At 46.7% G+C, this 12,608-nt stretch overlaps 1 protein-coding gene across 8 annotated transcripts in view; it reads right to left on the reverse strand.

The window, feature by feature from the left end:
* HERC4 (HECT and RLD domain containing E3 ubiquitin protein ligase 4) overlaps positions 1-12,608 on the reverse strand; it is a 69,290-nt gene that overhangs the window by 38,965 nt on the left and 17,717 nt on the right. For all 8 annotated transcript variants that reach the window (XR_008319107.1, XM_053307471.1, XM_053307469.1 and 5 more), the window contains 3 exons: positions 4,679-4,839; positions 4,082-4,158; positions 1,689-1,822 (listed from right to left, as the gene is read on the reverse strand). Coding sequence is in view for 7 of the 8 variants with exons in the window: in XM_053307471.1 (XP_053163446.1) it covers positions 1,689-1,822; positions 4,082-4,158; positions 4,679-4,839 (372 nt within the window). In the remaining variant the exon portion in view is untranslated. The remainder of the gene's footprint in view (positions 1-1,688; positions 1,823-4,081; positions 4,159-4,678; positions 4,840-12,608) is intronic.

The following is a 12,608-nucleotide window of genomic DNA, read 5'->3' on the forward strand; positions in this document are numbered from 1 at the left end:
TGGGGGCAACCGTGTCAACAGCCCGGGCCATCTCTCCATTCCAGAGATCAACCAAGGCGTCGACAGGGTCACCAGCTCTGGACACTGGAAACTCCCCGAGGGCCGTCTGGAATCCAAGCGGATCCATAAGCCTCCGGGGGCGGACCATCTTAATCGGCCCACCACCCCTGCAGAGGGCAGACGGAGCAGTCAAACTAAACCCCACCAGGTGATGATCTGTCCATGACAAGGGAGTGATCTCAAATTCCCCCACCTCCAGATCATTTATTTCCTGGTCGGCAAAAACCAGATCCAGAGTGTGTCCCGCCACGTGGGTAGGGCCCGATACCAATTGAGACAGGCCCATGGTTGCCATGGAGGCCATGAAATCCTGAGCCACACCCACTAGGGGGGCCTCAGCGTGGACATTGAAATCCCCCAAAACAATGAGCCTGGAGGAACCCAAGGCCACCTCCGAGACCACCCCCGCCAGCTCAGGTAGGGAGACTGAAGTGCAGCGGGGTGGTCGGTACACCAACAGAATCCCCAGCCTATCTCGGAGGCCCACCCTCAAGGACAAACACTCAAAATTCTGATATTGCCTGACCGGGCACCTGGAAACGGGGAGGGTCTCTCGAAAGATGACTGCAACGCCTCCTCCCCGACCCTCGAGGCGGGGCTGCTGCACGATCTGGAAACCTGGAGGACAAAGCTGAGAGAGACCGACCCCGCCCAGCGCATCCAACCAGGTCTCCGTCACACATACCAGGTCAGCACGCTCATCCACAATCAGATCGTGGATGAGAGATGTTTTTGCGTTAACTGACCTGGCATTCAGCAGCAGCACCCTAATCCTCGAAGGAGTGTTCCCAGAGCTCCCTAGGGTCAGAGGGTTGGGAGAAGGGCCGGAAAAAGGAACAGGCCTCAATTGCCTGGACCGTTTTCCCCTGTAACGGCCTGCCCAACTCCCACCGCCATACCTCCCTCTGCCCGCTACCTGTGATATTGCCACCCCCGCTCCAGACCCACTTTTTTGCTCCCCCAGACACATCTCCCCAGACTAACCCACCACGGCTTCTTGGCTTAATTAAAAACAAAACAAAACCAGGCTTGCGTAGTCTCCTGCTCAAGAACATGGCACACTACTGGTGCAAAGTGCCAGAAAACCATGCATCATCCTAGCCTGAATCGGTCTGAGAAGTCCATTTTATCAGGCCTGCACACAATGGTGTAGTCATATATCCAAAACCTAGACTTGGCCCCCAAAAGGTAACTTTGTGGGTGCACAAGAAGGAAAAGGCATGTTACAGTCTAAAATTCTGTGTTTCATTGGCTTGCCCAGTCCTAGACTAGACAGGTATACAAGCTACAAGTAAATACGTAAAAGCACATTCATCTAGGGAGGATTAAATCCTGTCCATGAATCTGAAATGCATCATTCCATAAGTGAGAATAAATGCTACAAGTTGCTCAGACTATTGGCTGGTTATTGTTAGAGCAACTGAGGGGTTTCCAAACACTGAGAACTTTACCTACATAGTTTCTGGCTTTAGAATGTGAAGAGCAACTTCAAGCTCACAATGTCTATGATGCATGAGCAAGTAATTCAAATGCATGAGCACATTAATGATTTAATAGGACAGAATTAAGCACACAACAGCATTGCTTGTGGGACGTGCCACAAAATCATAAAAATATTTTTTTCTTACTTTGCTGTCTCCACAGGAAGCCTTCCTGATCCTGAAGATGAGCAGTTCAGCAGTCTCTGAATGAAGCCTTCATTCACTGTCCAAATTTGCTTTGCAGCATTAGGGCATCTGAAGTCATCTGCTGGTACTAAATCCTACATTTAAGTAGCAAAATATAAATATTATTTTTTCATTAGGGCTTGTTTCTACAAAACTGTTTTTAGAGTTGTGAGGATTTTGTTTACAGCTTTTATTCTTCTAGCTGTACATAATTCCATCTATCTTCAACTACTGTATAGTTTGTTAGCCTACTTTCCAATAGGCTTATGAGATCACCCAGCATTCTGTGTGCATGTCCGTGTGTTCGTCCATGTCCTCCACCATTCATCAACTTTGCAACACCTGGACCAATATGAACCAAATCGGGTACAGTTGTAGGGAGACATAGAGACACCTCAACAGCGTAGTTTGTGATGTCATCCACCCTGGTCCAAGATGGCGGACTCTTTTGAGGTGCAAGTGGGCTAACTTGAACAAATTTGAACCAAATTTGCTACAGCTGTAGGGACTCATAGGGATGCCCTAATGGCATGGTGTGCGACGATGTCATGTACTCCAAATCAAAATGGCGGCTCTGTGAATATCTGAGGCACAAGCAACTTAATTGTGGACTGCCTAACCCATTTGAACCAAATTAGGTACAGTTGCAATGAGTGACACACAGGGACACCTCAAAGGCATAGTTTGTGATGATGTCATCCACAATGATTCAAGATGGCAGACGCGTAAACTTTTGAGGCGCAAGTGGGCTAACTTTTAAACTGCTTAACTGATTTGAACCAAATTTGCAGTAACTGTAGGTACACATAGGGACACCTGAATGGCATAGTTTGTGATGATGTCATCTACCCCAATTCAAGATGGAGGACATATGAACGTTTGAGGTGCAAGTGGGCTAACTTGTGGACTGTCTAACTGATTTGAACCAAGTCAGGTACCATTGTAGTGAGTGACAAACAGGGAAACCTCAGTGGTGTAGTTTGTGATGTCATCCACCCTGATTCAAGATGGTGGAACCATAAACTTTTGAGGTGCAAGTGAGCTAACTTGTGAATGGCTTAACCAATCTGAACCAAATTTTGCTGCAGCTGAATGGACACATAGGGATGCCCCAATGGTGTAGTTTGTGATGATGTCACCCACCCCAATACAAGATGGCGGATACATAAACCTTTGAGGCTCAAGTGTATTAACTTGAGGACTGTCTAACTGATTAGAACCAAATTTGGAACAGCTGCAGTAAGTGACACGCAGGGACACCTCAGTGGTGCAGCTTGTAATGATGATAAGTGAAAGGAAAGTAAGCTTATTAGTTCTTACTAGAACAACTTTCTAATGTTACATATGGGTAGTAGCTACACAATTTTGGATGTCTTCTATATTTCATAAGGCTTAGACAAAATCTTTTAAAATATAAACTGATTTATAAAGAAGGGTTCCCCCCTTTTTGAGGATAAGGGTAATCAGAGTTCAGTCATGCTTTCTTGTTGCAACCAGTTGTACATTAAGTTCATTGGAGACTGGATACACATCCAAAGAGGCATAAGAATCTCCCTTGTTGCATTAAGGCATTTCGGAATAAAATATGCTTTATTAATTATACTCTGAAATTAAAAACTGATTTCCATTATTAATAAACAAGACTGTTTTCATAACAAAGCCAAAAAAAATTGTTTTTGTAAATATGCAATAATATGTCTCAGTCCTGTGAGGAAGAAGGAAATATTATACCTAACATGTTGGAAATCCCACTGCAGGCATTCAGCTGTGGCACATGGTTCATAAGGCAGCTTATCTGTATGGATTCATATTCCTAGTTTATAGCCCTTCCTAACCTAAAGAGTAACTCACATAGCAAAACTATCTATCTATCTATCCGCACACATATACACACTCGCACCAGTTCCTAATATGTGCTTAAATAGTGGGGGAAGTATTGATTTATTTTTAACCAGAAATCTTTGTCTGAAGTTCTGGGTACATCAAATAATTGTATAATGTTTTTGTTTTCTAGCATTCCAGAAATATGTGGTTCATCAAACTGAAAACATTCAGTGTTCTAATATGCTAATTCTGAGCTTTGTTTTGTCAGTTAATGAGGCAAACCCTTTATATTTCCTAACAACTTGTAAACAAAAATTACAGATGTTTCACCACTAAATTCTAAAACATTCCAACAACTTAAGCCTTGAGAAAAGTAAAGTTTATCTTAAGATAAAATAATGTGCAACTGATAATGTAACAGATGTGCTTCATAGGAGTACTGAAGTTAAGCAAATGGAAAGCAAGTCAAGGTTTAGCTCCCAGCACCATATTGAAGCCAGTTTATAGATTTTAAAAATGAAATGAAATACCCTTGGAGTAAAGTAATGTGAAAAGCTTTGGTCTCCACCGGAGAAAATCCTCTTTACACAGTAATATTCTCCACCATCTATAATTAAAATAAGATATAACTGGCATCAAGAGAATAACTTAACACAGAGTTATCACATTGGAACTGGTCCTTTACTTAGGAATGAATGATGTCAAATCGAGAAATTTGCAACACCAGTTAACTAAGAGTGAAGCTGCATGCTAGTGTTCAACAGCAAAAACCAACAAAACCTTCTGCTAGAAGTTTACTCAGAATTATTTTTAGGCATTCTCATTAAGCAGACCCAGTGCTTTCAAGAAGGTGAATTTATTGCTATAATAGTGGATATTTATTGTTATTTATTTATTGTTAAATTTCTATACCGCCTTTCATTAAAATAATCTCAAGGCAGTTCATACAAAAATTAAAACAATGCTATAAAAATTACACAATTAAAGCAATCACAAAAATATGATGAGGCACAGATGTGCTACCCAATAACCCAGTCCCTGGCCTATTATCACAATGCTCCTCATTCTTTAGAAACACTCCAACACCACTCTAAACAAATATATGTTTCAAGTAAATGTAAAGTTACCTGAATCTGGTGGGATCTGGCCACCATAAGGAAGCCAATTTCCTTTCACTGGGAAAGGACTTTTCCTGTTACTGGTTGATCCTGTGCCTAACTGCCCATTACCTCCAAGACCAAAAGAATAAATTCTTCCAGTTGAAGGAACAAATGCAGATGTGTGCTGCCTAGGGCAAAGAGAGATCAAAGAAATTTAAAAGAAAGAAACTAAACATGCTGTACTACAGATATGTATGTATGTATATGGATGATACATTTCACTGGTCACTGTGAGCTCAGATGGACCCAGAAATTGTCCCTAAGACAATGGAGAAGCAGTTGACTGGAACAAGCATCAGATGGGGAAGGTTATTATTCCTATCATCTACTCATTTGGTTCTATATCGTATCAATGGATGCTTAACCAGGGCAAAAGCTTCAAAAATAACTACTTGATATCATTTTCTCCCCTCTTTCCTAAGTTTCCAGTATGTGGGACTTTGGGTGGGAAATTCATGACAGTTGCAGTGTTCAGCTATGATAGAATATCAACATGGAATTATATCACCTCTAACAAACACAGAAGTTGCAATCCAATGAGATATAAGTCCATTGTGCCTAGAAAACTGTCTTAGTGCCAATCTAATTAAGTCATCCTTTGGGCTCCATAAACTAGTGCTGTTGAAATTATAACAGTACTCTAAAAGTACTCAAGGAAACTGCCATTGTTTGAACCCTGACCTTAACTCATGCTTTCCAATGAGAGAGTTTTCCCACATTTTCTGAGAACCTAATGGATTTTTCTGGAGTTTGCCAATTTTTAATTTTATTGTTTGGTAATCTGGGCGAGGACTGCAATCTGCCTGGGAAAATGGCATGTGTCTATCTTTTGTGGTTGGGTCTGGGAGTTTCAGGTCAGTGAGTGAGCGACAGAGGCCCCAGCAGCTGTTTATACAGTACCTACAGAAAGTCTACACCCCCTTAAACATTTGTCACATTTTGTTATATCAGTGCATGCATTTAAATGAGTTGGTATTCCACTCATCTACACACCAAAGTCCACACACCTTTCAGAGGAAACAAAATGTGTTTATTGTTGGGGAAAGCATGCATCCAAAATACAGAGCTGAAATGTAACAACTGGATGTTTCCATCCGCTGAGTCAATACTTGGTGGAAGCACCTTTGGCAGCAGTTACAGGTATGAGTCTGTTGGGATATGTCTCCACCAACTTTGAACACTTAGATTTGTCATTATTAGACCATTCCTCTTTACAAAACTGCTCAAGCTCTGTCAAGTTCCTCAGAGAGCACTGAGGGACAGCAATCTTCAAGTCATGACCAACCATGAGCACCATGGAGCTATCAGAAGAACTCTGGAACAAAGCTGTGGGAAGGCATAGATCAGGGGTTGGGTAATATTCCTCAGAGCATGGCCAAGACAATTACTAAGAAGTGGATGGTGTATGGCACCACCAAGATCCTGCCTAGATCAGGCCGTCCTACCAAACTGGATGACCGAGAGAGGAGACGACTGATCAGGGAGGTAACCAAGTGGCCAGTGGCTTATTCTGAAAGAGAAACAGGCTTCCATGGCCAAGACATGTCACAGTGTGCGTGTGACAACAATATCCCAAGCTCTCCATAAATCTGGCCTGCATGGTAGGGTGGCAAGAAGGAAGCCATTACTCAAGAAAGGTACATTGGTACTCACCGTGAAAGTGTCTTCTGGCTGGTGTAGAAGAGGTCACCCAAGCTTGGGATTACATCCCACCCCCCACATGCTCCAAAAGGCAGGAGGTAGTCATACTTGAAGATCCTTAACCCAGTGCATGTGGGCGGATCTCCTCAGTGCTTAAAACAGCTCAAGCAACGGAATGAAAACCACAGAACACAACAGAGAATATACAACAATATACAAACAATAATGCAGAGAAAGACAGAAAAACTGTCCCCCTACAACCAGATCATCAGCTCCAGCCTAACACAACCCGGGCGGGCCTTGGGTGACCTCTTCTACACCAGCCAGAAGACACCTTCACGGTGAGTACCAACGTACCTTTCTCGGCTGGTGTAGGAGGTCACCCAAGCTTGGGACATACCACAGCACCAACCACGGGAGGGAAAATACCCAAGCTGGAGCTACTGACCCGGAAGGACCTGTTGCAGGACCCTCCGACCAAATGCTGCTCTGGCAGCTTCATGTTCATCCAACTTGTAATGCCTTGAAAATGTAAAAGGCGACGACCAAGTAGCCGCCTTGCAAATCTCTTCATGGGACACCGGTGAAGATAACACAGCGGAAGTGGCTGCCGATGTAGTTGAGTGCGCCGTAATCTGACCAGGCACCGGAAGTTTCTGGGCTTCATACAACATCGTAATGCATGAATGAACCCATCGAGCAATAATGGCTGAAGAGACCTTGCATCCCATCTTAGAAGCCTTAAAGGCCACAAAAAGAGCATCTGACTTACGAAAAGCCTGCGTCCGGTTGCACTCCTTCTCTGCAGGGTGACGAGCATCCGGACAAAAAGAAGGTAATTAAATGACCGCCTCACGATTAAACTGAGACTTTACCTTAGGGATAAACGAAGGATCCGGGATAAGTCTCACAGAGTCCTTAGAGAAATTACACAAATTACTCTGAACTGACAGAGCCTGCGATTCAGAAACCCTCCTGGCTGATGTTACAGCTACTAAAAAGGCCACCTTCCAGGACAGCATCTGCAATGATACAGATCAAAGTGGTTCAAATGGCGGAAACTGCAGACCCCACAACACAATATGCAAATCCCATGACAGAAAACGATGGCAGACCAGAGGAGACAACAAAGCTGCCCCCCTCAAGAACTTGCGTAGAAGAGGGTGCCACGCCTGAACAAACGCTGATGAGGAAACAACATCTGGATCAAGCACGCCGCCTGGTGTTTAAGCGTGTTGGGTTTCAGACCAAGCGCAAGGCCATCCTGAAGAAAACCTAGTAATCCCCTCGACCTGCACTTGTCCAGCTGCAGGGAGAGCTTTGCTGTCCAGCGCAGAAAACTACGCCAAGTCGATTGGTAAATCTTGTTGGCTGAACACTTTCTAGATGCAAGGATGGTAAATCGGACCTCGACACAGCAGAACTGGATGGTCTGGCAAACTGAGTGGATGACCTACGGTCAAGTCGACGATCTTGGAAAACCAAGGCCCTCTGGGCCAAAAAGACGCAATCAATATCAGGGATGCCCGGGAACCCCGCAGCTTCCTGAGGCAACGGGAGAGCAGCGGCACTGGAGGAAATGCATTCAGCAGAAACGGAGGCCATGGCACCGATAGCGTATCCATCTCTTCTGCCCCCAACATCAGGAAACGTGAGTAAAACCTCTGAATCTTGGCATTCTGAGGATATGCAAACAAGTCTATCTGGGGACACCCCAGCCGCTCTGTCAGCCACCTAAATACTTGAGGGTGCAGGCCCCATTCTGCCGGCTGGATCTCCTAACGTCTTAGCCAATCTGCCCGAACATTGGAAATTCCGTTTACATGATGGTCCAGAATGGATATTAAGTTGTTCTGTACACATTAAGATATTCCTTCCCTTCACCAAGGGCGTGAAGGCTCTTAGGGCCAGAAAGACAGCCCGCAGCTCGAGCCAGTTTATGCTATGGAGCAACTCTTCCAACGACCAAAGCCCCTGGGCAGAACTGTTCCAACAGTGAGCCCCCCAGCCCGATAGACTGGTGTCCGTCGTGACCATCACTCTCTCGGGTTCTATGAACAGCTTGCCCTTGTCTAGGTTCCCCAGGCCGTCCAACGAATCGACTCGCGAAGAGACACCTAGAGAGGAATGTTTTGTCACGTTTGAGGGCAATCCTGTGCTGGTAAGGGAGGAAAGCCCACTGTAACTGGCGTAGATGAAAACCTCGCCCAAGGCATCGAGTCCATAGCCGCCACCATGAGACCCAACAAACTTGCTAGATTGAGAAGGCTGGCCCACAGTCTCGAAGCAATCACACGAGCCAGTGACGATAAGACCTCCATCCGATCCTGTGGCAGAAACAGTTTGCCTACTGAGGTGTCCATTACCATGCCCAAATGACGAAGGCTCTGTGTGGGCATCAGGTGACTCTTGCCCACATTTATCAGAAACCCATGGGCACGTAACACAGACATTGTTCTGGACAGAGCCGACTGAACTGCCCCTTCTTGAGCAAGTTGTCGAGGTAACAATACAGGTGGACCCCCTCAGTGCATAAAGTGGCCACTAGCAGACTAGAACCTTCATAAAAACTCGGGTGGCTGATGAGAGACCAAAAGGAAGGGCTCTGTACTGATAATGCCTCCCCATGTAGCAGAAGTGGAGTATATGTCGACTGCGTGGATGAATGGGGATGTGTAAATAGGCCTCCTGGAGATCTATTGAAGCCATGTAGTCCCCCATCTGCAATGCCTCTGAGATGGTACAAAGGGTTTCCATCCTGAACCTCCTTTTTATCACAAAATGGTTGACTGGGCGTAGGTTGAGAACTGCCCTGGCCGATCCATCCTTTTTTGGCACCGTAAAAATCACAGAATAGATGCCCTTGCCTCTCTGAAGAGGTGGGACCTCCTCTATGGCCCCTATAGCCACCAGATACTGAATGTCCATGGACAACCCCTTGTGCTTTTCCGGTTTCCCGGATCTAGGGGTAAGGAGGAATCTGTTTCCTGGGGGGCTGGCCAGCTCCACTTCGTACCCGTGTAGGCTAATGGAAAGAACCCACCTGTTGATGGATTCTTTCCAAACGGGCCAAATGGCAGACCCCCACTTTGCCTGAGTGGGAGTCAGGACTGCTGCTTGGGGCCCCCGCTGCTGGTTTCCGAAAGAATGATGGTTCTGCTGAGTGAACCCTTGCCTGCCTTGGCCTCTGGATCTGTTCCACTGCGATCGAAAAGGCCTAAAAGGCTCCCTCTGACAAACTGAGGTCTAAACGCCCTGAAGGTTTGCGTCGGTCTACGATTAAAACTCTTGTCCTCCTTCCTAGGGGCTGATGGCAGTTTCAATGAGGACCTCTTTCAGGGCCTCATCCCCAGTTAGCTTCCCCCCCAGCATAGGGAACAGCAGCTAATTTAGCCCTAGACGTATTATCAACTTCCAAAATTTTAGCCATATGTTGCTTCTTGCCAGGACACCTGCACTGACCGCACGTGCTGAGAACTGAACACTGTCCAGAGTAGCAGCCTCTGAAAAGGCAGCTGCCCTCTGCAGACGAAGTAGCTTACGCCGCATCTTAGATTGATCAGCGGGAGGGTCATTGGGTAACTCGCCGATCCACAAGACCGATGCTCTAGACACCAAGGACGCAGTGGTGTCAGCTCTGATGGCCAATGCTCAAGCCTCGTGGGCCCTGCGCAGTGCAGATTCTGCTTTTCTGTTTCCTGGCTCCTTATTAGAGGAGTCCCCATCCTTGGGTACCCTATGCTACTAAGTAGGGCCCCGAAGGGAGCATCCCTAAGTGGTACCTTCAGCAAGTCCAGAGTCTCCTCCTCAAAGCTGTACAATTTGCAAGCCAATGCCAACATACGCTTTGGGAGTCGCAACAGCCGCCCATTCCTCCTTGATGGTATTAGTAAAGCCCTCAGGTATCACTGATTTAATCTGTGGTACCTCAGCCTTAGGCAGCACCAAGGAGCCCTTGGACACAGGAGAGATCTGTTCCTCTGTAACTGGCTACAGATCAAGCGCAGCAATAGGCTGGTTAATTAGTGGCTGAAAATCCACCATAAGAGAGAGCCTCTGACTGTGTAGGTTTGCTGCAGAGTCCTCAATAATCTCCCCCTCTTCCGAGGAGGAGGGCCCCTTGTCTGGGTTGCCCAGCAATGTCTCCAACCCCCTGACCCTGGGTCACAATAAATCTGGGGAGTCCTCTCCTGACTCGTCTGAAGACCTCCCCCTACACAAGGGCACAGAGACCTGGCGTATAGCCACCCTGGGCTGCTTAGCGGGCACCGTCTCCTCCTGAGAGTCTGAGGGCGACACATGGATCACAGCCTGCCTTGCAATGCCTTGCAGGCTTCCGCACTTTAAGCACCGCTGCCAGTGAGACCTGAATGGCCTCCTGAATCCAGCCCTTTACAGTGGCAGCATCAGGGGGAACCCCCACATTCCTTGTAGGAGTAGGCCCTGAGGTAGGGGCCACATAGGGGGCCTCTGCACTCACCTCCTCCCCCCCTGAGCAAGTCCCGATCTTACCGGGGGGAGCTGTTCATGGCCTTCTGGGTGCTCCGACGCCCCATCCACGGGCTCAGCACCGCCTGCCTCATCATCCTGCACGTCTTCCCCGTCTGATTCCGACAGGCTCTGGGGCGGCCACTCCTGCTGACGTTCCTTTCGGCACGGCCCCAATACTCGCTGAGGCAGTCCTCCTCCTGCACACCCAACTGCTAGGGAAAGGAGTTGGGGGGGGGGCGAGGCCAAATATCACAGGCTTACCTTGCTCGCGCTGCCGGGCGAAAGCTCTCTCACCAACGGGGCCTCCTTGTAGGGAAGCCTCTGATTCTGGTGCCGCCACCTGCGTCCTGCTTCGGTGGATTGCTGGTGGCATGAATTGTGCCCAGTCTCCTCACCGGTATCTGGCGACAGAGAGGACCGCTGTGGCCTACAGGCGCCAGCAAGGTCATCTGATACATCTGCCATTTTCCTTACAGGATTTGCGCAGTCCCGAGTTTTTGGCGGGAACAGGCGCTGATGGGCGGATCTCTCCCTGATAGCCAGGAGTCCGAAGGTCTTTTTAGCGGACATCGGCCAAAAGGTTGGCAAGAGGTGAGGAGAGGTAACGAATAAGAGAACGGACAGTAGAAGAACAGATATGAATTATTTATTTATTTATTTATTTATTTAAATTTAATTTTTTTTTCTTTTTTCTTTAGTAACTAGAGAAAACTAATAGTAGTAGAATACCAGGTGAAGAATAGATTGGAAATAGTCAAAAACAATAGGAATATAAGCAGAAGAAAAGAAGAGGCCTAGTTAACAAGGCCAAAGCCAGCGAGCTGTAATGCGAGCCTTCTGGAGCAAAGGCAGGAAGTAGAACTGAGGAGATCCGCCCACGTGCACTGGGTTAAGGATCTTCAAGTATGACTACTTCCTGCCTTTTGGAGCATGTGGGGGGGGGGATGTAATCCCAAGCTTGGGTGACCTCCTACACCAGCCGAGAAATCCCACCTTGAATCCCATCTGAAATATGCAAAGGAACATTCAGGAGATACTGTAGCCACGTGGGGAAAGTGTTGTGGTCTGACGAAACTGAAATAGAACTGTTTGTCCTGAATGCAAAGTGTTACGTTTGGCGCAAACCCAACACAGCACATCACCCAAAGAATATCATCCCTGCTACAAAGCTTGCTGTGGTAGCATCATGTTATGGGGATGTTTCTCATCGGCAGGGACTGGGGCACTTGTCAGGATAGAAGGAACAATGAATGGAGAAAAGCACAGAAGAGACCATGAGGAAAACCTGCTGTGCTCTGCAAGAAAGCTGAAACTGGGAAAGAAGTACACCTTTCAGCATGACAATGACCCTAAGCACATAGCCAAAGCTACATGACAGTGGCTAAGGAACAAAAAGGTCAATGTCCTTGAGTGGCTGAGTCAGAGCTTCGACGTGATCTAATCAAAAAATCTGTGGTATGACTTGAAGATTGCTGTCCATCGCTCCCCAAGAAACGTGACAGAGCTTGAGCAGTTTTGTAAGGAAGAATGGTCTAATACTGACAAATCTAGGTGTGCAAAGTTGGTGGAGACCTATCCCAACACTCACAGCTGTAACTGCTGCCAAAGGTGCTCCCACCAAGTATTGACTCAGTGAGTGGACACATCCAATTGTTACATTTCAGCTCTATATTTTGGATGCATGCTTTCCCCCACAATATACACATTTTATTTCATCTGAAAAGTGTGGAGTATGCAGTGTAGATCAGTGGAATAACACTTTATT

Source organism: Hemicordylus capensis, chromosome 3 (assembly GCF_027244095.1).
Source record: "Hemicordylus capensis ecotype Gifberg chromosome 3, rHemCap1.1.pri, whole genome shotgun sequence".
Taxonomy (NCBI): domain Eukaryota; kingdom Metazoa; phylum Chordata; class Lepidosauria; order Squamata; family Cordylidae; genus Hemicordylus; species Hemicordylus capensis.